Source organism: Sceloporus occidentalis, unplaced genomic scaffold (assembly GCF_023333645.1).
Source record: "Sceloporus occidentalis isolate IW3139 unplaced genomic scaffold, rSceOcc1.0.p SCAF_128, whole genome shotgun sequence".
Lineage (NCBI taxonomy): Eukaryota > Metazoa > Chordata > Lepidosauria > Squamata > Phrynosomatidae > Sceloporus > Sceloporus occidentalis.
This window is the reverse complement of record NW_028317108.1, coordinates 1,683,868-1,699,827: the sequence shown is the minus strand read 5'-3', so window position 1 is coordinate 1,699,827 and position 15,960 is coordinate 1,683,868. Positions and strand designations below refer to the sequence as shown.

General features: G+C 38.1%; 1 protein-coding gene across 1 annotated transcript; it reads left to right on the top strand.

Moving 5' to 3' along the window:
• The first annotated feature begins 447 nt into the window (after positions 1-447).
• On the top strand, positions 448-15,752 carry LOC149281733 (solute carrier family 22 member 6-B-like). The gene is made up of 11 exons (XM_089499038.1): positions 448-810; positions 1,088-1,191; positions 4,307-4,461; positions 4,732-4,900; positions 5,141-5,264; positions 7,124-7,242; positions 7,360-7,574; positions 8,106-8,214; positions 8,831-9,042; positions 12,537-12,835; positions 15,666-15,752. The coding sequence occupies exons 1-11, from the start codon at positions 448-450 to the stop codon at positions 15,750-15,752; spliced, it is 1,956 nt and encodes a 651-aa protein (XP_089355164.1).
• The last annotated feature ends 208 nt before the right edge of the window (positions 15,753-15,960 follow it).

Below are 15,960 nucleotides of genomic sequence, written 5' to 3'. Positions count from 1 at the left end.
GACTTACCCTATAAATATTTAAAAATTAGAGGAGAGAAGATCAACCCACTTTGGAGATACATACATGAAAGGATTTTACAGATACCATAAGTTATTTCTGTCCCTATTTTTTTTTTGTCATAATGTTATTTATAATTGTAATATGCATGCATGGAAATTGTAGTTACAATGAATGAAGAAACTAAGTATTGATCTTTACCCTTCATTCATTGCACTTTTCTATTTCTCTCCTAATAGTTGTTGCTTCAGTGACCAAGTAAAACTTTAACAATATTTCTACTGCTCTTACTTTTTTATGCCCAAACCAAGTCCCCTACTTCAAATAAATTTAGTAGAAGATTCGACACAGCTCAGAAGCCCAGTGTGTGTCATCAGATTAAAATAAGCAAAAATTTGATAATCCAGCTAGACTTTTGAGTGGTGAAGGTGTTGGTTATATTAATAGCGATGGCATTTCAGGAATTCCTGGAGAAAGTTGGTGGAATGGGACGTTTCCAAATAATTCATGTTGTTCTGCTGTCTCTTCCTATATTTATGATGGCTAGCCACAATCTTATGCAGAATTTCACTGCAGCTATTCCTAAACATAGATGTCGACTCAATGCTTCATGGGAAAAGGACAACTTTACCATTGAGGAGCTCCGGACCTTTATTCCTATGGATCCTTCAGGAGAGACCTCTAGTTGTTTTAGATACATCAGTCCCCAATTTAACTTTCACAATTCTACTGCTAACAGCACTGATACAGAATTATGTGCAGATGGCTGGGTATATGATCACAGTGAGTTTTTATCAACCATTATAACACAAGTAAGTCATACTCATTACATCTTTCTCGCATCTATATTACTGTTCAGCTGTTAAACCTCTCTTTTGTCTCTGTTGTCACTGAACTTTTATCATCTACTTATATTATTTTTCTAGCTTTTGTAATTTTGGCATTTCTTACTATATCAACTACTAGTCCTCCTTTAACTTTTTACTCTTTGTTTTGTTTTGCTTTCTCTCTGATGTGTTCTAACATGTATTTACATTGTTAATATGCCATGGTTCTTACCCCGTTTCTGTAACACTGTTTTTTGTTTAGTGGGACTTGGTCTGTAAACACCGCCGAATGAGACAAGTGGCTCAATCCATTTACATGGCAGGGGTTCTGGTTGGGTCCATTGTATTTGGGAGTCTCTCAGACAAGTAAGATTTAACAGATCTAACTAAAAGATTACTCATTTTTACTTTTGTTGTTATTTAAACTAAGACATGCTTTAACAAGTTTTTTTTTAAAAAATCTAATGAAAGGATTAACTGTTGTTGTTTAAAATCTAGTCATGCTTTAACATAGTTTTAATGAGATTTAATTTTCACGGGACATTATCGGGAAAATACATTTGTTTTGCTTGAGTATTTAAATGCCAGCTAACATGCAGCATTTCTAAAATTTAATTAAATTCCAACTCATTTGCCTTGCTACTCTCCAAGTTTGGTCCCCCCAAGCTGCCTGCTGCACGTTAGTTACTAAAACTTCAAGAAAGTTGCTCGGATTAGATTCTTTATACAAAATCAAAGTCCACGGGGAACAGCATTACTGCCATGACTATATACTGAGCCAGACATTGACAGTTGTACTGCTTAAAATAACATCATTTTTAATCAAAAATAAAAATCCACATATCAACGTGTTTTGTCCTTTAGCATGAATTTACTTATAGGTCAGGTGCTGCGTTGGATCTGTGTGATTAAATATGTTGTTCCTGGCTACATGCTTACCTGTAGCTTACTTAATTACACCACACACAATTGTTACAGAATCATGTTGACCTACATTGTACACAGACTAACAGTCTAACTAGTCAACTGATTTGACGGATACCAGTAGGCAAATAATTAATTAAATAAATATAAATATCCATACACATCTCAGTTTCCTGAGATATTACCACATTTGAAAATAATTCATAAGATGCGTATGGATAGATCATGTAACATTTGGCCATTCGTGGATTTTTAATAATGGATTCAAAGTTATGTTTTCTACAAGGACTCCCATGAACTTAGATTTTGTATAAAGAATCTATTCAGGGCAACTTTCTTGAAGTTTAGGTTTGAGTAGAAAATATACTTTCATTAAATTACCGTATTTGCTCGATTATAAGACAACCCTGATTATAAGACGACCCCCCCAAAATCTGAATATTAATTTAGGAAAAAAACAAAAAGCCTGAATATAAGACTACCCTATAGGAAAAAAGTTTTACTAGTAAATATTAATTCATGTAAACTATTTTTTTCATATTTAATAAAAGCTATGATTGAGAAAAATATATATATTTTTTTATTTCCTTTTATTTGCCAACCTGCCCTCCAGTTATGCACATCTGCCCCCAGGCTTGCCACTCTGCCCCCAGAAATGCCTTATACACACCTATTCGCCACTCTGCCCCATGATGTGCCTTTTAACCCTCTATATGCCACTCTGCCTCCAGAAATGTCTTATACCCTCCTATATGCCACTGTGCCCCATGATATGCCTTTTAACCCCCTATATGCCACTCTGCCCCATGATATGCCTTATACCCCTATATGCCACTCTGGCATATACCCTCTATATGCCACTCTGCCTCCAGAAATGTCTTATACCCTCCTATATGCCACTGTGCCCCATGATATGCCTTTTAACCCCCTATATGCCACTCTGCCCCATGATATGCCTTATACCCCTATATGCCACTCTGGCATATAGGGGGTTAAAAGACATATCATGGGGCTGAGTGGCATATAGGGGGTTAAAATGCATTTCTGGAGGTATATATATATATATATATATATATATATAACTGCTAACAGCAATCACACTCCTATCAAGTCAAGGCAGCCAGTACATGCTGGAACCTGGGGATGATAGTAGTGTGATTACAGCCTCCCTATGCCATGCTACCATCCCCACCCCCCTTACACATCCATGCTATCACACACACACTCATTCACAAACATTTAAATACTCATTCATTCCATTAATCACACATACTTGCTCAAAAACCCTCCACCACCCCCTTACCCGAACTCCAGATCTCCCACTCGCAGACTTTTGCAGGGGCCCGGCTGTGCGAGCAACTTCTCTGGCCCCGTCCCCAGAGGAAGGAGGGGGAAGGTAGAGTTATGTGAGGACGCTGCTAGCTTCCTGTTCTCCTGCTGCTAGTAGCATGGTCTGATTATAAGACGACCTTGATTATATGCTCTGGAAAAAACCTCATCCTATAATCGAGCAAATACGGTATATATTTTTTCTGCTTTGTTACTTGCTAGTCACAGGGCATTTTTGGTCCTTATCCACTCAAAATATTGCAGAGCTGCTACCTAGGGCACTTTAATATAATACAGTTGTTGATAATATAGGTGGGAAAGTTAGTTTATGAAAGCTACAGTGTGTTTTGACAGGATGTCAATTAACACATCCAGATATTGTATTGTTTCAGGAAAGCAGTAGCATGGGATTTTAATGGATTTTGGCACAAATAAATAGATATTTTAAAACAGGTAACATTGAATGAAAATTACGGTTATGGAGTATTAATTTTGGGTACAACATATTTACAAATTTTAAAGTATGTTCAACAAACCATTCCTTGGAAGTGTCCATTTCATAAGAGAAAATGCTCTTAGTCTTTAATGCAGTCTTGACTATAAGAAACTTATTTTCTAATACAGGTGGAAAATATCGTTTACATGCATTTTCCTACGCTGCTCATTATCCTTACTTGCAAGTTACAGGTCTAATTCCTAATTAACCCTGTTAGGACCCCATTCTTTTTTTACTGATATAGGTCACCTATGTCACATACAGAGTAGCAACAGGAGTAAAATGTACCATTACTTACATAGTAACATTAGAACACAAAAATGTGATTAGTGATCCAGCAGTTCTTGAAATACTCTATTCTAAGTGACATCTTAAGCACCTTGCCTAGATGTAGTCTGGAGACCTCTCTGCCTGTACATTAAAAGATAGTCTTCAAACATTAGTTAATGGGGTTTTTTTAAACTTAATTCCATGAGCTAATAAGCAACCTTGCTTGCTTTAGACCTGTGGACATTTGGAGTCCTTGTGACTTTGTGATGCCATATGTTGGATGTTGGATCCTAGAAACCCTGATAAATGCATAAATAAGAACTTCTGAAACGTTATTCTATAAGCTGTTTTAACCACATTTCCATCTGCTGTTTTAACCACATTTGTTACAAATTAGCATTATTTATTTAATGTACTTATACATTTTATATCGTTTTAATATAAATATATAAATATATATAGGTTTGGACGTAGACCCCTAAATATTTGGTCTCAACTTCAAATGGCTGTGGCTGGATTATGTGCAGCGTTTGCACCTAACTACATTGTGTACTGCATCTTCCGATTCCTGGCAGGGACTGCACTCTCTGGCATTGTACTGAACTCCTACTCTTTGAGTAAGTAAACAATTTTTCAAATCATGTTTCAAAATTATTGATACAAAATAAAAAGGTAGTAGTTCATAACGAGTAATTGTGATGCGAAATTAAAAATATATTCTTATTACCTCAACAGTTAATGGGACATTGCTGCAGGTTGGATAATTCTATTAGCTGCAATGGCAAAACTGTGGTTATTAATAAGCACCAATAGATTTAAACGTACTACCTAATGGTACTTGGAGCAGAGATACATACATAAAAATTGAACTTAAATCTTTTGTCCAGTTGTAGAGTGGATCCCCACAAGATCACGTGCCTTCACAAGCACGGCCACTGGATACTGCTACACGCTTGGTCAGCTGGTACTGGTAGGGTTGGCATACCTGATCCGTGACTGGCATATGCTACAGCTAGCATCATCCCTTCCTTTCTTTATCTACTTTCTCTATTCATGGTATGTTTTTTTTCCACCATAGCTTTATATATTTGATTTAGAGGAAATTCACTACTTTAACTTAGTAGAGTTGGGTTCAGTGGCATTTGTGACAACCAAGATCAATCATTATCCTACAAGAAGGAACAAAATATAAATGAGAATTGGTTATTTTCAGTTGAAAACAACATGTAGTTGAAATAGAAACAACACCAAATGAGCCTTCTGGTACACACTAGATTTATCATTTACACTCTATAGGTGGATTCCGGAGTCTGGACGTTGGCTTGTTCTCACAGGGAAACCTGACCAAGCTGTCAAGGAGCTGAGGAAAGTGGCTAAGCTCAATGGATTGAAAGAAGAAGGCGAAACGCTCACAGTGGAGGTATTAGTATCATGTGTATATGATAATTCAAACCTGTGCTTGGAAGGTGATTTATTTGTACAACATTAGTGAAATAAATTAGGAGAGGTGCATCCAGCATAGGGAAATAATTAGACTTGGGCGCCGGCCAGCTCTTCGTGTTCGTGTGCAGCTGCTCTTCAGCTGCACAGACCAATAGAGTCGTTCGTATGGACATTTAAAATCCTTGCGCCGAAACTCTGCCTGGGCCTGCTCCAGGAGTTAAAGGTCCGTACGAACTCCGGATGGCGGAACTTGACCTTGGGAGGTTCCAGGAATTAAAGGTCCGTGAGAGCAACTCTATTGGTCGCCAACAGGGGGCTGCTCTGGCATCAACCAATGAAGGAGCTCACTGCCGGCTACCAAGAGTTGCTCGAACAGACCTTAAACTCCTGGCAATAAAACTCCGTCTGCGGAGACCATTGGTCTCCCTGCTCCAAGAGTAAAAGGTCCATACGAGCGACTCTATTGGTCGCCGGCAGGCAATTGGTTGATGCCAGAGGAGGCCCCTGAAGACAACCAATAGAGTCGCTCGTTGGTTGCCGGCAGGGAGCTCCTCTGGGAATAACCAATGAAGGAGCTTCCTGCTGGTGACCAATAGAGTCATTCGTATGGATCTAACTCCTGATGCCGAAACTAGACCTGGGAGTCTCCCCGCTCCAGGAGTTAAAGGTCCGTACGAGCAACTCTATTGGTCGCCGGCAGGCAATTGGTTGATGCCAGAGGAGGCCCCTGAAGGCAACCAATAGAGTCGCTCGCATGGACCTTTAACTCCCCGGGCGATCCTTCAGATTTCCGCTCCCGTTAACCCCTGTGATGCTGCGTAGATAAGGTAGGCTAGAGGGGGAAGGGACCAGGGAGATTAATAATCAAGGTCGTCTTCAAATCAGACCTCAAATGAGGTCTGACTATGAGACTAAGATCCAGATCCCCCGCAGCACTGCAGGGGACCCGGATCCTCCTGTCTGGTAACCTCAACTGCTCCCGGCACTTACACCGGTGTCTATCACGGAACACCGGCGCAGGTGCCAGCAGCAGTGGAGGTTGTCTACGTGCATCACGCATACCTTCCCCGGCTGCCAGAGAGGAGAATTCCCCGCTCGACGAACACAGACAACCCCGCTACTGCTTGTACTTCCACCGTAGCTTCTATGACGCAGCACCGGTGTCACATGACCTTCCGGTGCTCATAGAAGTTCCGGCGGAACACCCGCTGCCCCATCAGACACCAGGGAGTCACAAGCACTGGTAAGTCGGGGGGGAGTGTTGTATGGGTGGCATAAGGCTTTTCTGGAGGAAGAGTGCCCCATGATATGCCTTTTAACCCCCTGTATGCCACTCTGCCTCCAAAAATGCCTTATACCCCCTTATATGCCACTCTGTCCCATGATATGCCTCAGGGAGGCAGAGTGGCATATAGGAGGGTATAAGGAATATAAGGGAGGCAGAGTGGCATATAGGGGGTATAAAGCATATCAGGGAGGCAGAGTGGCAAGGCTTGGGGCAGATGTGCATAATTGGGGGGCAGGTTGGCAAATAAAAGGAAATAAAAACAAAAAAAATATTTTTCTCAATCATAGCTTTTATTAAATATGAAAAAATAGTTCACATTAATTAATATTTACTAGTGAAACTTTTTTCCTATAGGGTCATCTTACATTCAGGCTTTTTCTTTTTTTTCCTAAATTAATATTCAGATTTTTGGGGGGTCGTCTTATAATCGAGCAAATCCGGTACTACTTCATGTTTCAATAAAAATTTGTTTAAGTATTATTTTATTGCAGAAAATATATGCCCATGTTCACAATATTTATATTGAGCCATTTCATTCTCCTTTTTAGATTATTAAATCTGGCATGCAGAGAGAAATCAATGCTGCTAAAAAGTCTACCTATTCCGTCGTAGATCTGGTTAGGACACCTTTGGTTAGACGGATATCCTTTTGTATATGTTGCACTTGGTAGGTACTAATGTGTTTTCACTATAATGAAGATGAAGTCAGATGCATCCAGCATGTATTTGTGTGCATTCAGCTGAAGAGATTGATCTTGACCTTTTGTTCACTTATACCTCCCAGGTTCTCCACCAGTTTTGCTTATTATGGGCTTGCTTTAGACCTGCAGAAATTTGGAGTCAGCATCTATCTCATGCAAATCATATTTGGGGTTGTAGATATCCCTGCCAAATTTATTTCCTACTTTGTGATGTCATACATTGGACGTCGTGTCCTACAAAGTGGTTCCATGATCCTGGCAGGCATAGCGATTTTGGTGAACATATTTGTGCCATACGGTAAGAAGAAAAATCCCTGTTGTGGAGAATTAATGTGATGACAATAGTTATATGACAAAGCTACTTTATCAGCCTTATTGAAATTACAAGTTGTAATTCCAATTTCTATCCCAGACCCTAGTCCCTCACTTTCTTCTTGATATAGAAACTGCATATAGATATGTGAAGGTGTCATGGTATAGACTGTATTATAAGCCTATTTTTTCAAGGACATAAACATAGATCATCGTTCAGTTATGAAACTACAACTAAAATAATGCAAACTTACAAGGAAAACGAGTGTTTCACTAAAAATTATGATCTCTATCTACAGAACAAAACGTAAGGTGAAAACTTTTAATATAATATAGTTATTACTAAAGGTAACGTTTAATATATAATGTTATAATTAATTGATAAAAGGCCAAAAGGTTCTGCAACATTTAATTGGCCACTAAACAGTTCTATACATTAGCCTGTAAGTTAGTATAGGGGTCCTACTTTATCAAAATGTCTCTTATTTACAAAAATACATTTGTGTGTTTATTTTAGAGTTTCAGGTTGTACGAACATCAATGGCGGTTTTTGGAAAAGGGTGTCTGGCAGCATCATTCAACTGTCTCTATCTATACACTGGTGAAATGTACCCAACTGTTATCAGGTAACAAATATTTTATTAATGTCATGCCCTGGAACCCCATAAAGCTAAATCACACTTGGCAACAACAACAAGACATTTTCCTGCAGTGTACTTTTCTGTCTCCCAGAAGCAGGAAAAAAAACTTCAAAAATATTTTTGTTTCATTCTATGGGGAAGAATTGTTGTCAGCATAAAGTGTTATTTATGCTTTATTCATGTAACTTAGCAATAAGAATGAATTTATAGCTTTGCATTACTCTGAAGTGGGAATTACCTAAATAATTGTGATTATGAGACTACTCTGGAATCAGATTCACAGGCCAGTTATTAACATGTCACAAACCTTTGAACAGGACAGTCAAGGAACTTGGATGGACACTCCTATGTGGACACTACTGAATACAACTATAATTATAATTTACCTCTACCAAGATATCCAAATGTTTAAAATAAGATGAAGCACTATTCTGTTTTGTGGCTATGTGTGTGGAACAGGAAAGAGTTGTACTTTAGAACCATTCTACCTGTGCAACCTATAAATTCAATAAACCAGATCCCTATTACATATTTTACCCCATACCAGTGGACAGGTCAGACTCATTGATCCTCTCTGACCGCCACTTTCTTTCTTTTGCAGACAGTCAGGAATGGGGCTTGGGACCATGATGGCACGGCTTGGTGGAATTGTTGCCCCACTTGTTCAAATGACTGCAGATTATTACCAGCACCTCCCACTGATTATTTACGGCTGTTCGCCTATCATTTCTGGCATTGCAGGATGTTTCCTTCCAGAGACACTTGGTGTCCCCCTTCCTGAAACAATAGAAGAAGTGGAAAGGTGCATAAAAGACTAAAACAAGATTTAACCATAGATCTCATAAAGTACCGCATTTGCACAATTTTCTGTATAGTACATCTATATATATGTTACGTTTATGTATCTGGACTATGTACTGTATCTCAATACTAGGCCAAAGCATAGGATAATTACCTGTTCTGACAGATTTTCCTTTCCTTCTCAAACAGGATCTTAAAAAGGGCCACCTTCTAGGATACTTGCTAAACCATGGAGATCATTGGGGTAGACTATCAATTTAGCCACATCCAGAGATTCAAATGGTTAATAAGCAATCACCACTAAAAACTATTGTTATATTAATCTAGATGATATTGATATATAGATAGATAGATAGATAGATATATTCCCAGATATATTCCCATGGTCTAGTTTAAGCAAAGAGTCCCCTGATATTGCACATAATTCCACACCTTATATAACCTTTTTAATTTTATTCATTCTACAGGTCAAGTAGTAGAAATACAGATGCCACAATCGGTGAGAAGATGACTTTAAAATCACAGGAATTGACATTAAAAAAAGCAGAAACTTAACCTTGGATAATCAACTTTTTCTACCCATGCCTAGATATGGCACAGAAAATGGTTAAATACTTCCTGATTTAGAGGACAGTAGATTACCAGACTGTTAACTGACTTCACAATCCTCTTTTGATAGCTTGCAATATTGTACAATTAAGCTTGTGTTGTGTTAGACCGTCAAATATACAGTGATATGCACGAAAGGATGAATCATATGTGCACATGGACTGAACACCAGATCAATGGAATCTGTCCAATTGATTAAATAGAAGACCTGAAGGGGCTTCTGCTGGCCTTTACCTTTCAGAAGTGCTCGGAGCGTTGGGATACCTGGCACACAGCAGAACCCCCATTGACCCTTACAGTTTGGCTACTACTGATAAAGCAAAGATCACAATTAAAGCTTTTTCAATTTTTAGAACCCGTCAGATTGTGCTTTGTTCATTAAGAGATGCTTTCATTATGCAATTTGTGTTATAATTGTCAACCGATTTTATGTGAAGCAAAATATGATGAACCTGTTAATAAACACTGTCCTCGCTACATAGGGTGATATGCTCTTTATTGTTATATACATTTTTGAATGCCTCCAAGAACGTTTTCATGGCTGCTGTAATTGCAGCTTCATGCACCTTGTAATTGATTGGTGAGATTGATTTCTCTGCAGGCACGAGGAGCATATAGTCCTAGGAAAAGCTGCTAGAGTCTTTTAGGTCGAGTTAGTCTAATATACGTTTGCATTTTTCTTAAAAAAAAAAAACCAGTAAAACCAACAAATACAATTGTTTGTTTGAATGAGTAAGTTCAATGGAAAATAGTGTTGCGTTTTCAACTTATCAATGTTAAACAATTGGGTTGAAAAAATCATCATACACATTTTGCGTCTGTATTAGGCCCAAAACAATTATATATCACAAGACTTCTGATGAAAAACTTTAAACAAAGGGGCATTTCAGTTAAATGTTTCTATATTCTGTAACAACACTTGCAACAGCACAAAACTGTTAAATGGGAAGATCGATTAAAACCGGTATGAGTGGACTTGACAACTTATTTGAACAATCCTCTTGAAAATTTCATGTAGCATGTCTTGTAAAGTTTAGAAAGTTTAGAAAGTTGGGTTTAATTTCATTGGTACAAAACTTCTTCCAAAATATCATATTGACCATAATAAACACAAAATACTAATAAGAAACATTGGTAAAGTACTTACCCTACCTGTAGAGATTCCAAAGATTCTTGAAAGAACAATATAAATAGTGGTAATTAAAATATAATTCTACACAGAATTATGGCTTCTATTTTTCTGAAAAACCACCTGCATAGTTTTGCATAATAATAACATAATAAGAACTCCTTTACAAAGCTCTTTTAGTTCCTAAAGAAATGTTACTTTTCTCAAATCTTAAATTGTGCAGTCTATAACAATAGGTTTATAAACACAACAACTAGATCTAAGTTGTAGAAATCCCTATTATTACTGGCTCTCCCAAGAACAGTCATGAGTATTCCCATTCCCATTCCCATTACATTACCTCCCTGTTTGTTTTTGTCTCCATTTAGCGTGGCAAATTTGGTTTGGCTGCTTATGTAAGGAAGTGGATGGGGAGATATCACAGGATAGGAAATTGATAGGTAGTTTGCCACCTTGTGCCTCAAGTTCATACTTTAGTCCCTAATAGTCAAACAACATGCACATTAAGTAGTCTTCATTTGTAAATTGTTATCATAAAGATGTGACACTTCCTTTAAAAACAGCCCCTCTGTCATGCCCCTCTCACCCTTACCTGCTCTCCCCTGCTGTCCTCCGTTACTGCATGTCATTCAAAAGCTCCGCAGAGTAGGCCGAAGCCGCGGTCTGTAGTAGCGGCATCTACCCGTGATCGCGGTAGGCCAAAACTGCGGCCTAAAGTTTCAGTAAACCCCCACTTCCAGGTGTTTCCCAAGCATCAACACAATACAGTACACCTGTACAAGTGTCACGGTCCGCGTCACGGACCGCAACGTAGTGATTCCCCCGAGTACCCGCGGCTAGCGGGTACTCGAAACTTACCTCTCCCGCAGCTCCGGGACCTTGCTTCGAGGTGCCAGCAGCCAGCAAGCACCCGGGGCAGGTCCTTCAGGGTATCCCCATCGCTAGTGATGGGCGGTACGTACGGGGGCGAACCACGCCCCCTCTCTTGTAGCTTGCCTCCCTGGAGACGACGTAACGTAACTAACGTTGCGTCGTCCGCTGGGGGCGGAGCCTGGTCTGAGCGGCAGATTCAAAAGCCGAGCACTGACTTCCATTCAGTGCTCGGTTATTGTTCCTGCTGAGTAGTTCGTTCTGAAGTTATACTTACCTGATTGCCTCTCCGTTGCTGACCTGTGCCTGTTCTTGACTTCGCTGCCTTCTCTACTCCTACCCGGCTTGTATGATAACCATCTCCGTTGCTGACCTGTGCCTGTTCTTGACTTCGCTGCCTTCTCCACTCCTGACCTGGCTTGTTTGACGATTCTTGATACTTCTGTGCCTTGCTGCATACTGGGTTCCTCACACAAGAACTTTGTGACAGAATAACCGAGCCATTATGGAACCCGCAGGATTGGCTGAAGCTGTTGCAGCACTTACCCAGCAGATGAGTACATTTACTCAGTCTCTGCAAGATATCCAGACAGGACAAAATCAACTCAGACAACAGATGCACCACCTGCAGTCCAATCCTAATATTCCAGGAGATCCGTTTCAGGCTCCCTCTATGAGTCAAGAAAATTTGGGTTTCCAGGGAGCATCTGCCCCTGAACCACCTAAATCTTTTTTAGACAGGGAGCAATCCCGAAGAATCAGACATATAGAAACAGATCAGCCTCTCCATCCAACACTTCAGGACAGCGAGAGGAATTTTTTCCAAACAGGTTCACCAGTCAAAAAAAGAAAAGCCACCAGATATTTAGAGGATCACGAGGACAGGGAAATAAATTAACCCCCAAAAATGAACATAAAAAGAATGAAATAATTAATTTATCTAAACACAAATTAAGCCAAACGGAACTATCCCTTTTAAATAAAGGCCTCAAATTCGCACCGAATAGAGGGCCTAATAGCTTTCAATTGTTTATAGATGCTCAGAAGTTTCTGAGAAAACTTACTATCAAAAGATTCTTCTTAAAAAATGAGAACATTGACAACACAAAACCCCAAGATGGAGATCTTTTTATACACACACCTTTCAAACCTAGGTCTAAATTCTTCCCCCTACAGGACAAAGGTGTCCATATTGAAGTATTTACAGATATGCTACTTAAAGAATTTAATGAAATAGAACAAAAAAATAAGAGACAATATAATTTAACAAAAATAGAACAGGAAAGCCTCAGGGCATTGAAAAATAATAAACAAATAGTAATCAAAGCAGCTGACAAAGGAGGGGCCACAGTCATAATGGATAGGGCATACTATCTAAATGAATCTTTACACATTCTAAATGATGAAAACACCTATAAAAAACTATATGCCAATCCCACAGGAATATACCAAGATGATTTGAGAAAGCTATTACAAGAAGGACATGATAACAAAGTGTTAAATAAAAATGAATTTAATTTTCTTGATATCAAACATCCAAAAATACCCATATTTTATTTCCTACCAAAAATACACAAAGACATAAAAAATCCCCCCGGACGTCCCATTATAAGTGGAATAGATTCATTAACCAATAACGTATCGCAATACGTAGACTTTTTTCTTCAGAAGTATGTCACCAAAAGCCCTTCGTATACGAAAGATACTACACATATATTAAAAATTCTGGGAGATATCACTTGGTCGGAAGATTACATATGGGCAACAGTTGACGTCACCTCTTTGTATACAGTCATTCCTCACGAATTAGGTATTGAAACCATTAGAAACACATTAGATTCAGATACCAACATGGACACACTACAGAGTAAATTTATCACTGACTGTATACATTTCATCTTAACACATAATTATTTTTCTTTCAATGACACTTTTTATTTACAGACATGCGGTACTGCCATGGGAACCAGATTCGCGCCGAGCTATGCCAATCTCTATGTAGCAGATTGGGAAGCGAATCACATCTTCAACAACAATCCGTTCAGCACGAGTCTGGTTCTCTGGCAAAGGTACATTGATGATATACTCATAATATGGCATGGAAATATTGAAAATTTAAACGACTTTATAACATACATCAACCATAATAAATATAATCTCAAATTTACATCATGCATAAACAAACAACAAATAGATTTTCTAGATCTCACTTTATTTATTAAGGACAACAAAATAAACACTAAGACTTTCTTCAAGCCTACAGATGGCAATAGTTTTATTGATTTCTCGAGCCGCCATCATCCAAGCTGGCTCAGAAACATACCAAAAGGTCAAATTACTAGAATACGCAGGAATTGCACTAATGAGGATGATTTTATATCTCAAAGCCATCTTCTACTAAATAAATTCAAGGAAAGAAACTATCCAAAAGACCTCCTGGTAGAAAGCCTACATACAGTACAAAAAAGGGGAAGAGAAGACCTTATAAATCACAATAAAAAACAAATAAACAAAGACGGCTATGATTTTTCTTTTTTAACTCAGTATAACGATAGAGCTCCTCTAATCAAAAAAGCCCTTAATAGATGTTGGCCTATATTGAAAGAAGACCATATATTACAGGGTCATTTACCAGACAGACCAAAAGTCATTTATAAGAAATTAGCCAATCTAAAAACCATATTGGCCCCAAGTACACTACCTAGCATAGATAAAAAGAAAGACCATCATCACTTTCTCACAGAAAAATCTCCTGGTTTTCATAGATGCGGTAGATGCAAAGTGTGTGGAACTTGCAACATTCAATCAAAGAAAATTACTAGTTTCAAATGTAACAACACAGGGAAAGAATATCAAATAAAAGATTTTATTCATTGTAACACTAAAAATGTCATATACTTATTGGAATGCAAATGCGGCCAACAGTATATTGGCCGCACTTCAAGAGAACTCAAAATCAGAATTTTGGAACATCTGGGGGGAATACGGAACTATAACATCAAACATAGTGTACCTCGGCATTGTAATACATGTGAAATGTTCTCATTACGAGATTTCAAGATATTAGGCATAGATTTGGTTAGAACACATTGGAGAGGAGGTGACATAAATTCGGCTCTGTCCAAAAAAGAGACAGAGTGGATTTTTAAATTTCAGACATACAAAAGAGGTGGCCTGAATACCGATTTGGATATACATACTTTTATAGACTAATTTATTAATATATTGATCTGGACATTTATCAATAAATATATTTTTATAGATTTATTCATTTTTATAGATTAATTCATTAACATACTGATCTGGACATTCAACATATATACATACTTTTATAGATTTATTAATACACTGATCTGGACATTCACCAATATATATATATATATATATATATATATAGATTAATTTATCAATATACTTATCTGGACATTCAACATATATACATGGTTTTATAGACTTTTATTTATTTATTTATTCATTTTTTTACACTATCATCCTATTAGTATATAATAATTTATTTTTTAGCATTTTATTAGAAATAATTTAACAATTTCAGATATGAATTTAAATATTATAAAAACAAAAATAATATTTTAATATATGTCTCTCTATATTCACACCTTATTTAATGCTAGTTGATATCTTCTATCTTGGAATACTAACCCCGTTTTGGGTTTACAATACTACCTCTTCTTTCTCCACTCTATGTGGTTTTTTACCTATATTTTCTTTCACATACCGTTCCCGTTTTTCTTACATATTGTGTGGATCTACATAGATACCTAATTAGATCCCTGATATGTCTCCTTTTCTCCCCCCATAAAATATTTACGAAACGAGCATTATGATTAAAATAACGATGATCGGTGACTCTACATAAAAAGAAAGCGAGAAGATGCATATTTATCCAGCGGGAGGAGCTACGGATAGACATATAAGAATAAGCGTCCAGGTAGCCTAACAACGACGGAGGCAACGTGATGACTACACACCTGAAGATAGAATCAAATACAACGTCCCGGATGCCTAGCAACGACGGAGAGAGCGGAATGACGACACACCCGGAAGTGAAGACGACGGCATAAACCGAATGAAAAATAACATCCCGGCTGCCTAGCAACGACGGAAGGAACGTGATGACAACACACCCGGAAATGAAGACGACGGACGGAATGGACAGAACGGAACATGGATTTAACGTATAAATAGACGCTCATTTTCATGAACTCTTATTGCGGATATAACCTTTTATTGTTCTCCTGAGGAAGCCTAAAGGCGAAACGCGTTGAGGACTATTCAAAGGACTTTTTCATTTGTACACGTGG

Bases quoted from the DNA above. Each gene is read 5' to 3' on its own strand.
- LOC149281733 (XM_089499038.1), top strand. From the start codon at position 448: ATGGCATTTCAGGAATTCCTGGAGAAAGTTGGTGGAATGGGACGTTTC. The intron at 1,192-4,306 runs GTAAGATTTAAC...AAATATATATAG, and splicing joins TTTGGGAGTCTCTCAGACAA to GTTTGGACGTAGACCCCTAA. The intron at 8,215-8,830 runs GTAACAAATATT...TTTCTTTTGCAG, and splicing joins ATGTACCCAACTGTTATCAG to ACAGTCAGGAATGGGGCTTG.